General features: G+C 36.4%; 1 protein-coding gene across 4 annotated transcripts; it reads right to left on the reverse strand.

The window, feature by feature from the left end:
- Positions 1-3,361: 3,361 nt before the first annotated feature.
- C1H5orf22 (chromosome 1 C5orf22 homolog) lies at positions 3,362-23,679 on the reverse strand. Of its 4 annotated transcripts, none has more exons than XM_017646544.3 (9): positions 23,487-23,675; positions 22,151-22,296; positions 20,215-20,364; positions 17,622-18,051; positions 15,499-15,561; positions 15,125-15,246; positions 12,456-12,522; positions 10,493-10,632; positions 3,362-7,619 (listed from the first exon to the last, which is right to left on the reverse strand). In XM_017646544.3, the coding sequence occupies exons 1-9, from the start codon at positions 23,565-23,567 to the stop codon at positions 7,487-7,489; spliced, it is 1,332 nt and encodes a 443-aa protein (XP_017502033.1). In that variant the 5' UTR covers positions 23,568-23,675; the 3' UTR covers positions 3,362-7,486. The 4 variants fall into 4 exon arrangements, with proteins under 4 accessions (XP_017502033.1, XP_036857584.1, XP_036857591.1 ...); XM_037001689.2 differs by having other exon boundaries at positions 23,578-23,671; XM_017646546.3 differs by having other exon boundaries at positions 7,531-9,924; positions 23,487-23,679.
- Positions 23,680-23,722: the final 43 nt, after the last annotated feature.

Below are 23,722 nucleotides of genomic sequence, written 5' to 3' on the forward strand. Positions count from 1 at the left end.
CTGAATTTCTTCTTTGGAGAAGGGTCTGTTCAGATCCTCTGCCCATTTTTTAATAGGGTTATTTGCTTTTTGGGTGTTGAGGCATGTGAGTTCTTTATATATTTTGAATGTTAACCCCTTATTAGATGTCATTTATGAATATGTTCTCACATACTATAGGATGCCTTTTTGTTCTACTGATGGTGTCCTTTACTGTACAGAAGCTTTTTAGTTTGATGTAGTCCCATTTGTTCATTTTTGCTTTTGTTTTCCTTGCCTGAGGAGATGTGTTCAGGAAAAAGTTGCTCATGCTTATATTCAGGAGATTTTTGCCTATGTTTTCTTCTAAGAGTTTTATGGTTTCATGACTTACATTCAGGTCTTTGATCCAGTTTGAGTTTACTTTTGTGTATTGGGTTAAACAATAATCCCATTTCATTCTCTTGCCATGCAGCTGTCCAGTTTTGCCAACACCAGTTGTTGAAGAGGCTGTCATTTCCCCATTGTATGTCCATTGCTCCTTTATCCTATATTAATTGACCATATATGCTTGAGTTTATATCAGGGCTCTCTAGTCTGTTCCATTGATCTATGGATCTGTTCTTGTGCCAGTACCAAACTGTCTTCATTACTGTGGGTTTGTAGTAGAGCTTGAAGTTGGGAAGCCTAATCCCCCCAGCTTTGTCCTTCCTTCTCAAGATTGCTTTGACTATTCTGGGTCATTTGTGGTTCTTTATGAATTTTAGAACAATTAGTTCTAATTCATTGAAGAATGATGTTGGAATTTTGATAGGGATTGCACTGAATCTGTAGATAGCTTTAGGCCAGATGGCCATTTTGACAATGTTAATTCTTCCTATCCATGAGCATGGGATGTATTTATATACATTGCTGTCTTCTTTAATTTCTCTCATGAGTGTCTTGTGGTTTTGAGGGTACATCTCTTTCACCTCCTTGGTTAGGATTATTCCTAGGTATTTTATTCTTTTTGATGCATATGTAAATGCAGTTATTTTCCTGATTTCTCTTTCTTCTAGTTCATCATTAGTTTACAGGAATGCCACAGATTTCTGTGTATTGATTTTGTATCTTGCAACTTTGGTGAATACAGTTACTAGTTCTAGGAGTTTTGGGGTAGATTTTTGAGGGATTTTTATGTACAATATCATGTCATCTGCAAACAGTGATAGTTTAACTTCTTCCTTACCAATCTGGATGCCTTTTATTTCTTTGTGTTGTCTTAATGCCATTACTAGAACCTCCAGTACTATGTTGAATTAAAGTGGGGAGAGTGGACATCCTTGTCTTGTTCCTGATCTTAGGGGAAAAGCTTTCAGCTTCTTGCTGTTAAGTATGATGTTGGCTGTGGGTTTATCACATATGGTCTTTATTATGTTGAAGCACTTGCCCTCTGTACCCATTTGTTTAGAGGTTTTATCATGAATGGATGTTGAATTTTGTCAAATGCTTTCTCAGCATCTATTTAAATGATCATGTGATTTTTGTCCATCCTTTTGTTGACCTGGTGTATGATGTTGATGGGTTTTCAAATACTGTACCAACCATGCATCCCTGGAATAAATCCCACTTGATCATGATGGATGATCTTTTTGATGTATTTTTGAATTCAGTTTGCTAATATTTTCTTGAGCATTTTTGCATCTATGTTCATCAATGGGATATTGGTCTGTAGTTTTCTTTTTTTGTGGTGTCTTTGCCTGACTGTGGTATTAAGAGTGATGCTGGCCTCATAGAATAAGTTTGGAAGTATTCCCACCTCTTCTACTTTTTGGAAAACTTTAAGGAGGATGGGTATTAGGTCTTCACTAAATGTCTGATAAAATTCTGTGGTGAAGCCACATTCCAGGGCTTTTGTTCTTTGGGAGTTTTTTGATAACCAATTCAATTTCATTATTGGTAATTGGTCTGTTTATATTTTCTGTTTCTTCCTTGGTCAGTCTTGGAAGGTTGTATTTTTCTAGAAAGTTGTCCATTTCTTCTGGTTTTCCAATTTGTTAGCATATGATTTATCTATATTCTTTAATAATTCTTTGTATTTCTGTTGTATTTGTAGTGATTTTTCCTTTCTCATTTCTGATTCTGTTTAAGTGTGGAGACTCTTTTTCTTGATAAGTCTGGATTGGGGTTTATCTATTTTGTTAATTTTCTTGATGAACCAGCTCTTGCTTTCATAGATTCTTTCTATTTCATTCTTCTCAATTTTTATTTCTGCTCTGATCTTTATTACATCCTCCTTCTACTGACTTTGGGCCTCATTTGTTCTTCTTTTTCTAGTTACATTAATTGTAGTTCAGACTGTTCATTTGGGATTGTTCTTTCCTGTGGTAAGCCTGTATGGCTATATACTTTCCTCTTAGCATGGCCTTCACCGTGTCCCACAGGTTTTGGGGTGTTGAGTTGTTGTTTTCATTTGTCTCCATGTATTGATCCATGTATTGATGGCCTTCACCATGTCCCACAGGTTTTGGGGTGTTGAGTTGCTGTTTTCATTTGTCTCCATGTATTGCTTGATTTCTGTTTTTACTTGGTTATTGACCCTTTTATTTAGGAATATATTCTTAATCTTCCATGTGCTTGTGTGCTTTTTTGTTTTCTTTGCATAATTCATTTCTAGTTTCATACATTTGTGGTCTGAAAGGCTGGTTGGTACAACTTCAACCCTTCTGAATTTACTGAGGCTCTTTTTGTGGCCTAGTATGTGATATATTCTGGAAAACGTTCCATGTGCACTTGAGAAGAATGTGTATCGTGTTGCTTTGGTTGGAGTGTTCTGTAGATGTCTGTTAGTTCCATCTGTTCTAATGTGTTGTTTAGTGCCTCTGTCTCCTTACTTACTTTCTGTCTGGTTGATCTGTCCTTTGGAGTGAGTGGTGTGTTGAAGTCTCCTAAAGTGAATGCATTCTATTTCCCTCTTTAATTCTGTTAGTATTTGTGTCACATATGTAGGTGCTCTTGTTTGGTGTACAGATATTTATAATGGTTTTATCCTCTTGTTGGAATGACCCTTTTATCATTAGGTAATGTTCTTCATTGTCTCTTGTGACTTTGTTTTGAAATCTATAAGTACTGCTACTCCTGTCTATTATTTGCATGAAATATCTTTTTCCATCCTTTCACTTTTAGTCTGTGTATATATTTGGGCTTGAAGTGGGTCTCTTGTGTGCAGCATATAGATGGGTCTTGTTTTTTTTATCCATTCAGTGACTCTATGTCTTTTGATTGGTGTATTCAGTCCATTTACATTTAGGGTGATTATCTATAGATATGTACTTATTGCCATTGTAGGCTTTAGATTTGTGGTTACCAAAGGTTCAAGGGCAGCTTCCTTACTATCTAACAGTCTATCTTAACTTGCCTACTATACTATTTCAATCAAAATACAAAGGTTCTTTTTTTTTTTTCTCTCCTCTTTTTCTTCCTTCTCCACTCTTTGTATATTAGGTGTTATATTCTTTGTGTATTCCTCAACTAACTTTTTGAGTAGTTGATTTAATTCTGTATTTGCTTCGTAATTAATTGGTCTACTTATTTTACTGTGGTTTATTTTCTCGGGTGACAGCTATTTAACTTTAGGAGCACGTCCATCTGGAGCAGTTACATTAACATACACTGTAGAGACAGTTTGTTGTTGGTGAATTCACTCAACTTTTGCTTATCTAGAAATTGTTTAATCCCTCCTTCAAACTGAAATGATAATTTTACTGGGTAGAGTATTCTTGGTTGGAGGCCCTTCTGTATCATTGCATTCATTTATCATGTCACTCCCTTCTGGCCTGAAAGGGAAGCAATGGCAAGGGTCACAGGTGAGTGGAACTGGTGCCTGCTGGGAAGAAAGAGCTTGGCTCATTTCCTGGCCTTCCTCTCAGACTTCTGCTGAGTAGTCTGCTCATAGCCAGATGGTTTCCTTTATAAGTGATCTTTTCTCTCTCTCTGGCTGCTTTCAGTACTTGATCTTTGCCATTTTAATTATGTCTTGGCATTGTCTTCCTAGAGTTCCTTATGTTGGGAGATCTCTGCACTTCCATGACCTGAGTGACTATTTCTATCCCCATATGGGGAAGTTTCCAACAATTATTTCCTCAAAGAGACTCTCTATCCTTCCGTCTCTCTCTTCTGGAACTCCTATAATCCAAATATTGTTCCATTTGGATTGGCTGCACAGTTCTCTTATTCTTCTTCATTTCCTAGGGATTCTTTTTTCTGTGCCTCAGCTTCATTTTCCTGTTTCTATTTCATTTACTGCCTCCTCTATCTCATCTAATTTGCTTTTGAATCCATTGTTTCATTTCAGATACTGTGTTTTTCAAAATTTCTCTTTGTTGAAGTTCTCCCTGAGATCTTGAATATTTTTCTGTAACTCTGTGAACATGTTTATGACTTTCATTTTGAAATCTTTATCAAGAAAATTGGTGATGTGAGTTTCATTAAGCCCTCTTACTAGCATTTTTTATTGTAATTTTGTTTGGACCAAATTCCTGTGCCATGTAATTTTTTTAGTGTTTCCTGTGGAATAATCTTTGTGTAGACAGCACCCTCTAGTGCCCAGAACCTCAATTTCCTGTGTGGGAGCTCCAGGTGTTGGTGAACAGTGGGTTTGTACCTTTCTTGCTTGCTTGTAAGGTGAGCTGTGTGGGCCATCACCTGATTGAGCACACAGGGAAAATACTCTGTGGAGCTGCCATGCACTTGCTGCAATGGTGGAGTTCTCAGGTGAACAGAAATGGTGCTTGCTGGGAGAAAAGAGCTCAGCTGGTAGGGTTTCCTGCCTTCCGAGTCATAATGCTTGCCTCTACTGCCAGCTGCAGTGGGCTGTGCACATAGAGAAGCTCTGTGCTGTGCCTCTGTAGCTTCCATCTGTGGGACCACCCTCCTGCTCGCTTGGCACAATGGCAGGGTGGCAGGTGAGCAGGACTGGTGCCTGCTGGGAGGAAGGAACAGCAGGCTGCATAGCACAGTGGCAGGGTCTCAGGGCTGTGTTGCCAGCCAGGGCGATGGAGTATCTGAAGCTCCTGAGAGTTGCCAACCTGCTGGACTGAGTATGCTGGGGTTTTGTCCATCTGCCCTTTCTCCTGAGCAGACAGGTCTGTTATTTTTGCCCCTTTAGTACCCCTCTCTCACTGCTGGGAAGTCCTTTTAACTGCCTGCCTTCGTTTTGTCCCAGAGGGGCCAGTTGTGTGTAGCTGTTTTCCACAAGTGGCTGGAATCTCAGTTTCTCCAAGTATTCTGCCCATCTTTGCTTTCCATCCCCACTAATCTCCAGAGCACCATGTAAATGTGTGTTTGTGCTCCTGGAGCAGACCTCCATGGCTGGGTGTTCAGCGGTCCTAGGTTTTTATTCCTCCCTGCTCTATTCCTCTTCCTCCCACCCGTTGGCTGGGGTAGGAGGAAGGACTTGGGTCTTACCAGGTCATGGCTTTGCCGCTTTACCCTTTCCTCAAGGTCCTCTATTCTTCCCCAGATGTAGGCAGTCTGTTCTGCAGTCTTCAGTTCACTTTTTCAGGATTAGGTGTATTTCCTATATTTTCATGTTTTATGTGATTTGGGGAGGAAGTTTCTGCCTTACTTCTCACACTGCCATCTTTTTTCCACCCCCTCCTTATTGGTTCTTAGGGAGTAAACGAAGGATGTTTTGATAAGCTAAGTATCTTCCTATATGAAATGCACAAAGATATAATTTACTAAGCTGGTTCTAGTCAACAAGTAGGGACTGAATTTTATTGTTCAAAGAAAATCAGAGCATGAGAATAAACAATCTGAGTGTTCCTAAAAAGTAAATTGATGCCCTTTTATACTACCTGAGTTAAAACAATGATAAATCACATCAGTTTATGGGAACTGTAATAAATGACTACTAAGCCAGACTCATGAGATCAGTGCTACGGACACACTGAGATCAAATACAATTAATTAGTGCTACAGTGTTTTAAATATTTAAAACCTCAACCTTTTTATTTCTTTTAGCAAACAAAAAATTTACCCATAAAAGTAACAGAATTCTAACAAAAAATGTTCTAATTTAAAAATAAACAACAGCACTATTTTGCCATTCTGATCTTACAGAGAAATAAAGCTTTTTGGCATATAATATTCTGTTCAAATGGAAAGCTGTATCATGTTGTTTTGCATTTCACAAAAGAAATAATAAGCATCACACTACCAGCCTTGGAAATCAACTTGGTGAGAAAAATTTCCTGGAAAATACAATCACTGGAGAAATGGGATCTGGTGCCATCTACTGAGTGGTAATGGTAATGTGACCTTGGGTATTGGCCATCAAATTGGTTAGCACACTTTTAATTTCAGCTGCATTGCAACTTAGCAGGTACACATGTGATCAAGGCCTCAAAGTCCCACACAAAAATGAAAAGGACTGCTGTTAGGGTTGAGGATGATGGACGTTTTTTTCTTTAAATGCCATCCTACCTTTTAAAGGAAAACAAAACAAGGAGGTAGATAAAAATGATTACTGAACAGGAGGGATACAGAAGAGGGGAAGATTTTAGCAAATTAAGTAGTGAAAAGTGCCATGTTTAAGACAGACTCAGGTAGCCACTGATGGCGAGGCTGGTGGAAGGTAGTTATGTCTTTGGGTATTTATGACAGGTAAGAATTAAGGATTTAACTTTTTTCCCTATTTACATAGGTTTATTTGAAAAAACTGTCAACCCAGACTGCCAATAAATTGGCACTAAGGAACTGTAGTTATAAATCATGTCCATACTGACCATCTGGAGGCACATAAAACCCTAAAGGGCTTTTCTGATTAGCAAAAGAAAAGTTAATTTTGTTTGGCTGAGTTTACCCAAATAGACCTGCTAAATATAAACAATGCTTGGAGCATTCAGCAAGACCTGGGCCACAATCCCAACAGTCTTGTAAAGGTAGACTTCCTGAAACACTTTCATGGACTGGCAAGTTTGTTTATTTATTTTTTGGTAGTAGCTTTTGAGAGTGTTACTTTTCTATAAGGCCAGGGTGTCCTGAGTACTAAGAGCATGCCTCAAACATTTTGTGGTTGTCTTTTCCTTCAGAACACTTCTCACAATCCATCATTTATTTCTCAGCTGTCCTTGAAGAGGGCAGGGGCCTTGTCTATTCTGTTCATTACCATATACCCAGCACTTAATTACGTCTGGAACATGTAAATGCTCAATAAATGTCAGAGGGTTGAGTGAAAAATGAATGAATGAACCTCAAAACTGTCCAACTGACCTAGGGGAAAGGGGAAAGAGGAAAAAAAACCTCACAAAAGTGAAGACAACAATGATGGAAGGGAAGAAAGATAAGTAACAGTTCCACCAACTGGGGATAGATTTGATGCCATAAAAGTTGCCATCAAAAATGGATGATATTTCCTTGGAAATTTAAAATACTTGAATGATTTTAACTGAAGAAATAGTGTTTTCTGGAAAACTTGATTACCAATAAGTAGATGAAAACATTGTTACTACATCAAGATGTAAAAGGAGCCTAGTGTTTTGCTGTTTCAAGATGGAGAAGACTCTACTGAGTACTCCAGGTGAATGTCTAGGGTCCCATAGAGGGATCGTAGCACATTGAGGACTTTTTCTTGAATGGTGTCAACTTGCTCAGAAGGACAGTAATCATCCAGACTTGATCTGTAACCAACAAGAGAAAGGAAAAGAAAGAAAAATACACATAAATAGAATGAGGTCACACTACACAGTGAGGAAAATCCTACATGTGTTGATTCAACATAAAATAGAAATGAAGGTCTGTTGAAGTTTGGAATAATAATAGTTGAAAGCTACTAGACATTTACTCCGTCCAGAGCATTACACAAATTATTTTCTTTAACTTTCTCAGAAACTCTGTGAAATGGTATATTTCCTTTTAAGAAACCTGAAATAGATTGATCTGTACAGGTCACATAGCTAGTAAGTATTGATGATAGGATTTGAAACCATATGGCCTATCTTCAAAGCCTCAGTGCTTAATCGCTAGATGGCTGTTTCCCTGTTCAGTGGGAATACTGGGGCTTTTATCTTAATGACTGGACATCTTCCTCATTCTTTTATTATTGTGTACTCTAGGGCTAGAAATTATGAGGGTAGAGGCTTTCCAACTGATAAAAGGCTTCTGCTTTTAAAAACAACCTGTTAACTATACAAGCGTGCAGGAGTATCCAAAATGAAATGTGAGGGCATGCTGGTGCTGGGATTAGTTTCCTAGGTGGTACTAAAGAGAAAAGAGCAAACTGGGATGGGGCAGGGATCTGTATTTTGGGAGTCTTTCTAGAATCACCAACTACAACCTGAGTGTCACCAGTGTCAGCAATAAGGAACTGTAATGAGAATTGACGTCCATACTGACAATATGAAAGCACATAAAACCTTGAAGGGATCTTCTGATTAGCAAAGGAAAGTTAATTTTGTTTGGCTGAGTTATAATACCACTGACAATTATAGCTGGATTAAGATCTGACATGACCTGATTAGTGTCTCCTGGTTCTGGACTGGGGTAAGGAAAGCCATACAGAGGATGGATTGGGAAGAGTGGCACAGAAAATCTTTATAGAAGGAAATGGAATTAGTTATCTAGCCTACTTTTTATCACAAGTATTTTAGACCTAAAGAAGTAATTTGTAAGATTTCCAATGAACTAATTCCATTATCTGGTGGTCATGTCATTTTTGAGGCTTGATATAAATATTTAACACAGAATAAATGATATAAAGCAATTTTGAATTATTAAATACTATGACATATACATATGGATAAAAACCTATTTTAACCAAGTATCATATGCAAAATTTTAATTTATAAACCTTTACAAATAAGAAGTACTTGAATGCTTTTGCAGTGATTTCTGACTTCTTTAAAACACTATTAGAGTGGTTCTTGATGGGAGCTACACCAAGGAGGGAGTTTAGAAATCTGTAGATATATTTTTGGTTGTCACAAAATGATAATTAGGGGGCCAGGGCAAGAGGGCAGGGCTGTTAGAATGCTTGTAATATGTAGACAATCCTGCAATATGAATCTGTGTATGAATAATTGTCCTGTTCCAAAGTACACAGAGCACTCATAAGTAAAAAATTTTGTTTTTTGAGCCTAGAATTTAGTACTCTTCTACATATGAACAAAATAGTCTTAAAAATGCATTAAATATGAACTAAGTTTTCCAGCAGCTACTCAGTGAATTGAGGGAATACATGACTCTTAAGTTCACCATGTCACTATAGCAGTGCTGTTCATGGTATCTGGCCAATAGAACACACACATATCTGTATTTGTAATTGTTAATTGAATGACTGTCACTAAAAATGCAAGTTTAGTGTGGCATTTTGTTACTTTCATTTTTCCTTTACAGTAACTTTTGTGTGTACATATATAAACATGTATTTAAACTAAGTGAATAGGTAAGTTATTGCTGTAGACAAAATGAACCAAAATTTTCTTACGTTGAAACCTAATCCCCATTGGGGTCATATCTGGAGGTGACGCCTTTGGGGGTTAGGTCAAGTGGGTGGACTCCTCATGAATGGGATGAATGTTTTTATAAATAAGGCCCCAGACTGTTTCTTCACCCATGTGTGGTTACAGGGAGAAGATGGCTGTCTATAAATGAGGAAGCAGGTTCACAAAACATTGAATCTGCTGGTGACTTCACCTTGGATGTTACAAAATATTTGTCATAAAGTAAGTATTATTTGCCTGAGTATTTAAAATACTTAACCTCACAATGGCATACAAAATCAGCCCAGAGATTAACAAAGAAAGAAGGTTTTATTAAATTGTTATAACAACTTAATACTTAGCACATTAGTATGTTCAAATTTAAACATGGGGGCAGCTAAACTTTCATTTGTAGGACACAGAAATAGGAATTCTTGTGTTCATCTGAGTATCACCAACTTCAAAGGCAAGATAACAAGAGCTGTAAGTTGTTTGCCAACCATCACTAATAGGAAAAAGAACATATAACTTCTGAATTTCAAGCTAAGCAGGTAAAATATTTGTAAGAATTACTGTATTAGTAATCATTAGATTCATCTATGGAGACTATTAATTTCCTACTGCAGCTATAACAAATTACCACAAACTTAGTGGCTTAACACAGCACAAATTCATTATCTTACAATTTTGCTGGAGGTCAGATGTCCTAAAATAAAGGGGCTAGCAGGGCTGCATTTCTCCTCTAGGCTCCAGGGGAGATCTGTTTCCTTGCCTTTCCAGCTTCTACAGGCTGCCTGCATTCCTCAGCTTGCGGCCCCCTTCCTCCACCTTCAAAGCCAGCAGCCTAGCACTTCCAATTTCTCTGATTCTGACTCTTGCCCCTCCTCTTATAGGACCCCTTGTGATTACATCGGGCCCACTAGATAAGCCAGGACTATCTCACTTCAAAATCCTTGATTGAGTTAATCACATCTGCGAAGTCCCTTTTACCACATAAGGCAACATATTCACAGGTTCTGGAGATCAGGACACATATATCTTTGGTGGGCCATTATTCAGGCTACCACACTTACCTTGCGATTGTCACAAGAGTAGGTTTTGGTAAATTTTTCAGTAAATAATATACAGACTGAGTAAAATACTCAATTTCTTGTTCTGTGCTGATATGATGAGGAAGTTCTGAATAATCACAGGTTAGACCAGCCTGGTGAACCTGAAAATAAGACAATTAAAATTATACTGTAAGGGCTTGTTTTTAGAAGATTCTTTAATCATTAATGGCCTTACTGACAATTCTTTTAATATTTTTGTGGATTAGGATTGTTTTTTCCTTAATAGTTGCTGTGCCATAGAAGTTGTCTATTCTTATGAGTTTTGGAAAAGCTGGCCTGTACATCTTTTTGGGCCTGATGCCTTTTCTAAGAATAATTATTTAGAATAATTATTTAAGTACTTCTTTAATTTATTGTATAATTATGGATTCTTTGGTTTCTGTCTTTACTTCAGTCTATTTTGATAGTTCACTTTTTTCAGCTAATTATCCATTTCACCTAGATTCTAACAGCTGATATAAAACAGTACATAATATTCTCACCTTACCTTTTCTTTCAATACATTATTTACTTTTTAAAATACATACACCTTCTACATTCAAAGTTTTAAGAGGATATAAGGGAGTCTTCCTCCCACCTTATTTAATCTACTGTTAGAAATTTCTTGTGTATCCTTTATGTATAACCACATACTACTGATATCTATATATGTGTTCTAAATACACATGACTGTTCCACTCTTAGCACTAAATCAAATATGTCTGAACACTGGAAGTGGCCACTTCATTTTGCAGCCACTGCAAAGTTTTGAAAATGAACTCATGGATATAACTAGGCAAAAGTGTGACAGACCTGGGTGGAAGAAACACTAATTTGTGATTCTATTGGAGGCTCTGAATACACATCAAAGATTACCTGGCAAAGATCAGTCAATGTAGTAAAATGACAGACTCTGCATGTTCTTTTCTGCTGAAATGATGAAACACTGTTTCAGTATTCTAACTGTAGCTAAAGGCACAGACTTGATTAATCTGTGACTGAGTCCATGCTGTTCCTTCTTTCAACAGTGTTCCAAAAAACCCCCTAGACCTCCAAAAAAAATCCAGATCCAATGTTAACAATTAAAGTAGACCTGCATGAAGACACAATCAGTAATATCATTTGGGGTCAAAGCATTTTTAAACCATAACTGTTTTCTAAAGCTACCATTCTTAGTAATTACCATAAAAAAAAAGGTGGGTCTTGGATTAGTTCTGATTTAACAAAAACATTTTTTTGCTGGTATTTTTATTCTTATAAAGTTTATCAATACATAAACTTCAGTTCAAATAAGGTGGCTTGGTTGTATTCCATGACTAAATAAAATGTTAAAGCAAGAAACATTTGCTTTAATTCGTTGAAGTAAAGGAAGTACAGAAGTAATAGAAGAAATTTTGGAAGTTTCAGCTCTAGAACAAATCTGAGAAAAGGCATTTGAACATCAAAGGCAAAAATTTATGCTTCAGAGACTGCAAAATGATATAAAAATAAAAGAAATTATCATTAAAGTTATCTTCTTTTGCCATAGTATACTCTGATGACTATTGGCAAACAATGTCAGTGTTACAGCTAATACAGCTAAGGTGCACTTGCCACAGGGCTGCCCTTTGTCTTTGGTTTTTACAATCAGGAAAGTTTTCGGAGAGGAAGGAAAGGAGAGAGAGTATGAAAATGAATCAATAAAGAACACACTTTAGACACTGTATATGTTTTCTCTGGCAAGAAGAGATCTAACCACAGACAAAATAAAAAAATACACAGCACTTTTGCTTCATACAAAAAACTGAGAAAAACATGTTTTTTCTAGAAAATTTTTCCAGTGTTCTGGCTTCTAAAAAGTATGTTTTTTTTCAAAAGTGAATCACTAACAAAAAGCACATTTTTTTCTAGCCAGAAAAATGCCTTTTTAAAGGGTCAATTTTATAATTCAACATAAAATATTTACCATTTCATAGTCTGGCACTTCCATCCGTTTTTTCAAACTTTGTACAAGTGGAACTAGTGATTCCATTCTGGAAAAAAGCCTCAATTAAACATCACATCCATCTCAACTCAAATTACAGTAGCAGATGATATATATTACACTTAAAATTTATCATTAATGGTATGTTTCATACCCCCTGAAATGAAAGATAAAGCTGTTCAAATAGCATCTTAAAATATTAAGAAATAAACGTTCTCTAACCTTTTCTAACCTAAAAAATTACAGACTGTGCTTAAGGGTGAAAATTACCATTCAAGAAACTAGGATTATCCTCCTTTAAAAACAGAAATTCTACTTTGACTTTAAAAGTTATTTTGATCAGTAAGAAAAGGAAGAGCCTTCAGCACATTGTGATGAGAAAAGATAGTTTCCTAGAAGTTTTTTAAAAAATTAAGGACACATTTATTGACATATACAATTATAACAGGAAAAGTGGTGTAATTACAATGGTGCTTTTATTTTATTTAGGTTGAACTCTTTCGAAGTCCTGATTAATTAATGTTTAATTCTTTTCCAATATTCCTTCATCTGCTGGGAGGGAAAAAAGTAAGAAAAAGGGAGGCATGGAGGCCTATCTATCCACATATCCTGTTATTTCTCTTTTTATTAATGACACTTTCTGGCTTCTGGACCCTAATCACCCACCTCCTCTTATTCCCTAGGAATAGCAAAGACTCCATGCTGAGGGTGTGGTCCTTTTAGGGGCATGGTGAGTATGGGGACATTTTCTTGCTGTCTCATCTTCTGTTACTTTGTGCTATTCTTTTTCTCCCTAATTCCAACCACAGTCTAAACTTACTACTGTTGTAGCCTCGTTTCTTCAAGTCTGTGACAGAACTCCCTGCCAGTGAAAAAGAGCTAACTGGGCATGCTCAGCAGGCATGGTGGATTTCAGTGGAAGGTAGCCCCATCTCTGGACTAGATTCAGGATTCTAAGGTTTTCAGGCTTTATTTTGTTTTGTTCAAGTTTTCATTTCCTTCAGAGTTCACAAAATCACAAAGTAATAGGTACTTTCCAGTATTTCTAGGAAGAATCATGTCCTGTGACTTATTTCTATATCTCTCTCCCATCATAATATCAAAGAGGAAATCATTTTTAGAACTAGCTCCCTATATTGAAGAGAAAAGCATTAACTGATGTTAAAGTGACTGGTCACTATTTATTGATGTGAACAATAAATACTATTATGGCTTTTGTTTTTCCATACCACTTTCCTTAGCAATAGCGAAGTTTTTTATGTTTCAAATGTTTCTGAATATTTAAAGTAAAAATTACACTGAATATTTTGAATAGGTAACAGATACACATAGCAAAAGAATATATTTTTCCTAGCAGTAAATTCATGGACACTGAGAAGTGACTGGAGATTATCATGGAGGAGGGGTTACAGTGGGTGGGTGGTAAAGGAAGGGGGATAAAAGGCCATAAAAATTCTCAATCATAATGTAAGTTGTTCATGGGGATGGCAGGACAGCATGGAGAATATAGCCAATGACTCTGTAACATCTTCCTATGTTGACAGACAATAACTGCACTAGTGACGGTAAGGATTTAATAATATGGGTAACTGTTGAACCAATATGCTGTATAGTTGAAACCAATTTAAGATTGTATATTAATTATACTTGAATTAAAAAATGTATTTTCCCCCATATACTTCATCTTTTAGACATACAGTTCTTCTCCCCAGAGGCAACTCCTATTCTAGTTTGCATTATCTAGAGATCTGATGAATTATTTTCAATAACTACAACCTAACAAATCTTGGTGACTGAAAGTACTATGATTCTAACTCTGTTTTATGTTGGTATCTTGTAACTAATTTCTTATATTTACCCAATGGAGAATGATTTTGGTTAGTCTGTGGGAGATCAATTTGAAAATAAGCTAGTTCTGATCTTCCCATGCTCATAGGGACAAAAAGTTTGTGTGTGAGGGTTTTATTTTAGTTTACTGGCCTTTTAGGTTTATATGATTTAAAGAACTATTTTAGAGAAAAGAATACCATTTATGTATGCCTTCAAACTAGCTTTAACACTAAGGACAGTCTTCACATCACTCTGCAAATCAACAGATGACCACTCCGTAAGAATTTTCCTCTCCATATTTCCAAGATAACGTTAGTGCTAATGTTAATGCTTCTAGTTGGGCTATCCTTAAAACGAGGTAAATTTTCACATTATAATTCACCTGTCTAGTAAATTACTTCTCTGTTGATAGGTTTTTTTTCTTATTCTACTTAGAAAAGGGACAGTCTTATTCATTTTTAATTTTCCGTAAGAACTAGCACATCTTATATACAGTAGGGGCAGCTATTACATAACTAAAAGTATATCCACTTTGTGACTTGGGGCAACTTACCTAACCTCTGTGCTTTAATTTCTTCACTTATAAAATGGAAATAATAATAATGAAGCCATAGATTGTTGTAAGGAATAAGATAATGCAAGGAAAAATCTTAAGAATCATATTCAGCACATAGAAAACACTCAATAAATATTAACTATTGTTAGTAAATGTGTTGAAATTTAATCCTAATTTTTAAAAAGCAATTTATGTAGCAAATTTAGTCATAGACCTAGGACTGAAATATAGTAGAGTTGGGTAAAAACATGACTGAGGGTCTTACCCAGGGTTTGAAGCCCATTTCTGTACAGTTTCTTCATCATCTCTGTCGCACAAATCAGCAAAAGCAGCTTCTAAATCTTCTAACTGATGAATTCGAGTATCAACACAATCTACTAAATCTTCCTGTAAACACATTGAAAATTTGAGATTACATATTCTTTCAAAAAACAAGTAAAATCCCATTACAATGAAAATTTCAATTCAGTTAGTTAAAACATGGTTTTTAAGTACTAACCACTGGTTTCCCCAATAAACACACACACACACACATACACACATATAAGACTAGATGGTTGTTGACAGCACTTTAATAAGCTGTAAGATAGTAGATGTGTGATAAATAAACAAGACCCAGAAGGAACAAGTGGAGGATACCTCTGTCAGGTTGGTGTCAGGCTTTTTAAATTGGTATAGCTCTTGTAAGATTTTATACTCCTCCTGGAAAACAAAACAAAAATTCATATACTACAAAAAAATTAATTTTTTTCAATGATAAGCTCTAAGTGAAAAACGGCTGTGGTGCAAATAGAACATCTTAGATAATCATTTAAAGCTTAGGTTGGGAACAGGGTATATAATTCAGATTTCACAGTAAATATTATCACTTCTTCAGGGTAGCTATTTATCTTGGCATGACAAGAACGTAAAAAAATTAGATATGGAAGAAAACTTACTGGCTAACAGGTAATGTGATGAAAATATTTCTAAAAATATTCTACTCTATAAATGGATATGTTCTAGGATCTAATCCTAGGACTAGGTATTTATTTATAGGAGACATACTTATATTAAATAACAACAAATCCCCACAAACACTTTGCAGCCCTTCCTCCAGCCACAGATGTACAAAGGCAATACTGAGGCAGACACAATGCAAGAAGGATGTCTGCTGTACAGACTATGCAGGAGAACCTCTCTCCCCATTTAGCACAGCTAGACAGCCCCATTATAGGTCAGTGTATCTGGCTGCAACAATCATATTTAGGAGATTACACACAACAGCTAAAATTCATTAAGCACAATGTTGTGGTACTATCCTCTTCGTAAAAATCCTGTGAGTTGGGTATGACTATCATCTCAATCTTATAATTGGAGAAACTGAGTCAGAAAAGTTAAACAGCTTTCTCTTTAACTTTGTGGCTAATAAGCAGTAGAAGTAAAAGCTTAATGCTCTTTGACTTTTGAATGTGTCCTTAAAAAAAAGTAAATAACTTTCATCACTATATTAAAGTAGCTGTTACATTATAAAGTATAACACATGCTTTTTTCAAAAAGTTGCATAGTGCCAAAGGGTATAAAGGATACAAAAATCCCCACTTCCCCTGTTTCCTGATAACACTGGAAAAGGGGTAACTGCCTTTACATTTCTTATGTAACTTTGTAGAAATTTTCATTACAAGTATTCAGTAAGTATATTTGTAGGACAAATTCCTAATAACTTCAGCTTCCAGGTATGCCCATTCTCTGAGTTTTCTACATATTTCTAAGGTCATTTTCTAATTCTGAGAGCTGGTGAACATAGCCACAGTTCCAGGTCCAACAGCAGGGGGATTTTCCTCCCTCATTTGCAAGTTGGAAGAGCACTCTAGGTCCCTCATTCTTGCTCCAGATTTTATGAAATCCTAAAATTTCACCTATTTTTAATCAGTATCTACTAGAAGTCTTTGGTAAGTTAGATAAATCACAATGGTTTCTGATACGTATACAGAGTAAGGATTATAAAGTGCAATGTCACCACTATAAATCGAATACTCAACTTAGATAGAAAAGACAGTTAATTTGAATCTCAAAAAGCACACACTTGGAACAACCTCCCAAATGTTAAAGTAAGCAATTATATATGCCCATGAAATGCCCCTAGGAATGCTCATGTAGATCATGAATTAATCTGTTTCTTAAATGAATAGTTCTATCTCATATCTGTGCAAACTAATATCATCTGAAGACCAGACGAAGTACTCTAAGGATCACAGGTCTGAGTCATTAACTACAAATACTACATGGGTAACAAGGTACGTCACTGTTGAGTGAAACATTTGTTACACAGGATTGTATATACATAGAATACCTCTGGAAAGACACACCAAGAAATTGGCCATGGTTTTTATTTCTGAGGAAAGAAATCTGAGGGAATGGGGATGGGATAACAGAGTGACATTCTTTTATGTACACACTTTCTTGTACTATATGATTTTAGTTTTTTCAACCATCCGTGCACACATTACCCCAATTAATAAATGCAAAGTAATGAATATTATGTAGAGCAGGGATCAGCAACCCACGGCCTGCAACCTCTTTTTGTATGGCCTTTGAGTTAAGTATGGTATATATAATTTTAAAGTGTTTTAAAAAAATAACAGAAGAATATGTGACAGAGACCATATGGAACCCCCAGTAATTCATTACTATCAGGCTGTTTGCAGGAAGTTTGCTGAACCCTGATCTAGAGAAATGACCTATAGTTCTCAAGATCTACATTTAAAAAATACCTTATTTACCTGAGTGAACATTTCTTTGAAGGGATTCTTGACTGAAAAAAAATCTAAGTCAATATCTAAAACAAATGCATCCCCTTTCTTCAAAATTTCCAGAATTTCCCCAGTGCTGACTGTGGTCTGGCATTCTTGGCTTTCAGAAGAACATGAACATGATGGTTCGAGGCAAGTATGGCCCTTTCTCTGTGTCACTGTTTCGTTTTCCAGTCCTTCTGAATAAGAGTCACAGTTAGTAGAGGCAGTGTTTTCTGTGTCTTCCTGTGCTATCTTTGGCTTCTTAGCAGAAGACACTGCATCATTTTCTTCTTGATCTTTACAGAGTTTATAAGGTTTTACCATAATTACATCCAATTGTAAAGGTTTTTGGCTCTCTAGCTGGTCTTCAGTTACATAAAGACCATCACTTAGGAAGTAATGATCTGTACTTGTAACCCTAGATCAGAGGAAGAAACTATTTTAAGGATGAATGAACAAATTAGCAGACATTTTACATAGCATTTCCATAGCACTGCAGAAATAGAAGAAAGGATATGTTTGATAAAAATTGTCTCTAATTTGTACTTTCTGTTCTTCTGTAGAATAGCCTTCCCCCAATTTTTAGCTGGGCACACAACTGCCTGAAGTAAAGAATATATTTCAAAGTGTACCTTGCAGTTAGGTATGGCCATTTGACTAAGTTCTGGCCAAAGGCTGTGAATGAAAGAGGAGTATGCAGAGCCTTGCTCTCTCCATCTACTGACTGGCATGTGATCATGCAAGTGGCAAGCCCATGTTGGACTATGAGGACCAAGGTAAAACTTGAGAGATGGTTGAGCAAAAAGATAGATAGAATTGGGGTCCCCAAAATGTAGAGCTGCCACATAGACCCTGGACTATGCAAGATAAACTCCACTATGAGTAAGAAATAAATATTCTTGATTAAGCCAGTGTTTTGGATATTTCTCACACCAGCTGAAACTTTATCAATCACTTAAGAGAAAAATTACATCTGGAAATAATTACTCTTAATAGAAGCTCCCTCTGTTTCAAAGCTTTGTTAAACTTTATATAACCATACTATTTTAATATGAAAAGCAACTTAAAAAAAGAGCTTGTATGCATGCAGAATACATTTCACGAGAGGAAGATATTTGGTTTTAGACATATCAGCATGTTCTTAGCTTTTCAACTATATTTAATGCCTTGGCAAGTACTTTGAACAGTGAAACCAAATGCTTCTTCTGGAGGCAGGTGCCATCTAACTAAAATAACGGTTAATAGTTATTTCCCACTCACCCTCCTCCAGTACATATGGCCTTAAATTTACAAAGATACAATTTTCCTAAATAAGATTATGACATAATAAAACTAATGTCCAGGCTTATTAAAAGCTCTTATCATCCTAAGGACAAAGGCTGTATACCCCAACCTAATCCATATTTTTCTTTAATAATGGACATGTCACTTTATTCATATCTGTGCAAACACATATACATCTCAAACTACATACCTATAAGTATGCATGTCTCTTCCATAAGTTTTTACATGCAGGATTAACTAAAATCATGAGATAATACTGTTATTATACATTTTAAATGTCTGTTAGAGATGGCTCAAAATCGTTTGATTTTGCAGAAACCTGTCACAGGTTAAATTAGACCTACTCACTGAAATATTCAATAAAACCCATACCAGTATTCACATATACTAGTATTATCTGTAATATTTATTAATGTGGAGCCCTATTTAGTATTATCTTAACAAATACAATTTTCATGTATACACAGCAAAGTTATTTTTGCAATTGATAAAAACATACAATAAAAATTAATTTTATCATTAAGGATAAATCAGAAATAAAAAGTATTTTCAGTGAGAAAGACTGTATTCCATTTTCAGTGTATTACCATTTCATCCTACCATCCTTCAAGTTCTAGAAAGTTATGGTTCTACTGCTTCCTCCCATCAAAGGAGATTGAAGTGAAGAACATTCTCATATTTCTAAAGATATTATAGTATCACAAGACACGCAAAAGATTCGTTAATTCACAAAATTAATACACACATACTTTATGATAGCTAATACAACAAAAATAGTTGCATATGTAACTCAAGTCAGAGAATGCTGCAATTTAATTTAGATTAAGTGTCTAAAGTTAATCACATTAATAAAACTAAAACCCACAATCTATTTCTCAGCCATTAGATATGTAAAAAAACCAATGTGAGATAACACCCTTTTCACTGCTAATCCTTAAATTTAGCAGACAACAGTTACATTGGAAGGAAATAATAAAATGTATCATTAAATATATAAATGTGTAAGATACTTCAATGATTTAATGGAGTTAGTCATCAATGAAGCCAGAATTCCAGAGGATGAAGACCACAGGTACTCAAAACCAACTTGACCAGCAACAAAATATAAATGGTACATGATGAAGGTCAAGAAACTTGAAAACTTGTTCTTGATGTTTTGAGAAACTCTTTTTGGAAGAGGTAAGGCTTAATCTGCTCCCATTTATGTAGAAAAATATTTATAAATTATTATGGAGATCCAAAATAAGATAGGAGAAACATTTAACTCCTGTCATGCTCACAAATATGAGGAAATTACCTGATAGTTGTGGTAGAAGTGTCTTTGCCTACTAAAAAGTGATGTTTGCCCTCTTTGATTTGCTGAGCCCATGTGGGATGAAACCATATTACATGAGAAAAATGGCCAGCATAAACTGCAGGCATAATCCAATTCTCAATACTTAATTCTCTGAAAAAGAAATGGGAAGCATGGAAACTATTAGTGAGCGTTTTTTTCCCCAAATGTAATTTCACCCACAACAATATTTTAACAATCTCCTAATGACACTAAGGCATTATTTCCCTTTTTCAGTGTATGGACATTGGCACTAATGTGCAAAGCAATGGTGGACTGGTGTCCTAAGATTAATCAAGGCAATAGCACCAGACCCTAATAATATTCCTTGTATTCCTCACTACCAAGCACTTGTGCCACCAGCAAAAAGCCAATTTCTTGCAAACACCATTTTTCTTGAAAGACTGATACAACTATGGTTATTCAGACTTGCATTGGAATTGTTGCATTCTATACTCCAACTTAACCTTCATGAAACTACCACTTGTCAAGTTTTGGTATGGTATTGAAGAATATTCACAATTGTCTGACAAGGCTATGAGAATACTTTTCCTGAATTTTCTTCATATAATACTACCAAAACAGCATATGTCAACAGACTGAATGCAGAAGCAGATATGAGAATCCAGCTGTCTTCTATAAAGGCAAATGTTAAAGAGATCTGCAAAAATGTATACACTGTTATTCTTCTTACTAAAGTTTTTTGCTTTAGAAAATATTTTTTTCAAAAATATATTTTATTTATGCTAACATAAAGGCTTTTGTTATTTTGAAATGAGTTAATACTTTAAACATTTCTGTTTTAATTTCAAATATGATAAATATCAATAGATACAACCTATATTTTTAAAAAATCAGTGATTTTTAGAGGTGTACAGGAATTTTGAGACTAAGAAGTTTAAGAACTACTATTCTATGACTAATTGTACAGTCTGCATACCTGCTTCATAATTCACTTTCTAAGATATAAAAACTCTAAATAGAAAGGAGGACAAAGACAATGGTAGAACTACTGCATTTATTTAGAAATTAGTGCTCCGACCTCAGGTTTGGGAGAAAGTCAATTAAGAGATGTAGTAGGCTAAAATTAATTCACACAAGCATCTTTTTTTTATTTAATATTATAACAGGAAAATTACTGCTATATAACTTTTGATATTGTATGAGTAGGTTACATTCTAACAAATTCCAACATAAAGGGACAATGACAGTATTTCGGGGAACTTTACAGAAGAACCTAGTAAATCATTACTTAGAGATATATATATATAAGGTATGATACTCCCTGAAGAATGGAATACAGATTACCAATTTCACTTCCATCTCTATGATTCTATGTAACTGAAAGTAAATAGGATTTGTGATCTGAAAATGAACCAGTTCGGAGGTTGAAAGGACTCAATACTAGAATATACAAATTAAGATGTGTTGCCTACACAGTTACTGAACAATGTGTTTATAACACATTTTCTTGTTCCTCAGTATTTAGACTTTTAAACGAGAGAGGAATGGAAAAATGGCTCAGATAGTTTCTAGCGTCTCTTCTAAAATTCTACATTTTAAAGCAGAAGTTTGCAAACATTGGTTTGGTCACCCGTTTTTGCAAATAAAATGTTTACTGGAATACATCCACAGTCATTTATTTACCTTGGTCTGCTTTGCTTCACACTACCAGGGCAGAGATAAGTAGTTACAACAGATACCATATGGACTGCAAGTCTGAAATATTTACTATGTGGCTCTCTAAGTAAAAGTTTGTCAGTACTGGAAATAAAATAAAAAGGCAAACAAAACAAAAACAAAATTCAAGGGCTTAGCAAAGTCCATTTTCCCTTAATTACTTTATCATCTACTGCAAATTGTATTTCAAGCACATAACAGATTAAAAGTCATATATTACCCGAAAAGTGTTTCCTTATCAAACACAGTGTCAGCTGGCATGTTTACAGGAATAAGGAGGTCTGGATGCGAATCAAAATGCAGAAAACTTATATTACTGGCAGGAAGATGCTTTGAGCCAATGGCTCGGTATATAAAAGGCAGGACCTGTAAAAGCCACATGCACATATTCAGGAATGGCACTCAAATCATGAGCACACACTCAACGGCAGACTGAAAAACAATGCTAAACAACTGCACATAATTCGAAGCACACCAAGTTATTAAAAAGGAAAATATAAAATTTATTCATTGTAGATGGTTTAATGATTTCAAGCTTTATTGTCTCCTCAGAACTTCCAACTTGCACCTGCTAAGGCTTTATATGGGCATCTCTTGCTGCCATCTTGTCCCCGGCACTAATTCAACAGATAATGTGGGGGAAACAGACCAGGGGTGGCACTCAGGAAGAAAACTACTCGTTAATACACTTTCTGGAATTAATATGCTCAAGCTACCCTGGGTCTCATGGCCTTTTCCATACCTGTAGGATGGTGGGGCTGGGCTAGGTGGTCTGTAAGGCATTTGTCCTGCTACAGTCTCTAGGGCTATAGGTTTAAGGCTGAATTTGAAAGCACCACCCAACGCTTGCTCTTTCTCACAGGCCCAAACACCTACCCCTAGGTCCCTAGAAACCCAAATTCCTTCCTCTCGTCACTTTCTCCTTCCACAAATCCAGAATCGCTCTCTTCCTCTTTCATATCCAGAGAACTCCCAAAGCTTATTAATGCTATTTCTAAAAAGTCTTAGATGCATGGGACTGCGTTACAGGTTTTCAGAAGTCTAGATTAAAGCACCACTTTTGCTACTACCATAAAAATAGAAATTATCTTTAGCGTTTAACACGCGAGACACCGTGTTAAAAGATTTATGTACACACTACGCACACTGTGATATTACTACGGGCTGAGTGCCAGGACGACTGCGCCCATCCTACAGATGACAGCAGGGCTGTGATGGAGCAGCGGCCGGGCGACGACTGGAAGCCTACGTTAACGAGCAAATGAAGAACACTGACTCTGTAGTCAGACCCGGGCGGCATCGAATCCCGACATCGGTTGTTGGTTGTGGGATTTTAGACAAACGGTGAGTGTCAACTTAGTTGCCCGACATTTATACAATAAGAGCCCTATGAACGTCAGCGCCGATTTTTTCACATTAGCGATTTTGGTGTTTTCCTCAGAGCTATGAAACTGGGGCGACAAGAGATTCTGGCTTTCCGGCTTGGATACCGAGGCTCCGCCGCCTCCGTGGCCCTCGCGCTAATCTGCCTCAGCGCTCGGCAGCTGCTTGCTCACCTCCTGATGGTCCTCCACCACCCACACCGGGAGCGCCAGATAGCGCCGGAGGCGAGCGCACTCTTCTGGGGGGTCGCTCATATCTCCGCACCTGGCAGGGTCCCAGCGCACAGGCCGCGCGGAGCGAAGACCGCAGAACGTCAAACCTGTCCACGGCCGCACCGCCCTCCCCGGTAGAAAGGCGCTCTCACCCGGTTGCGGTTCCGGATTGGAAGATGTAGAGGGCAGAGGGCGGG

The sequence above is a fragment of the Manis javanica genome, chromosome 1, assembly GCF_040802235.1.
Source record: "Manis javanica isolate MJ-LG chromosome 1, MJ_LKY, whole genome shotgun sequence".
NCBI lineage: Eukaryota > Metazoa > Chordata > Mammalia > Pholidota > Manidae > Manis > Manis javanica.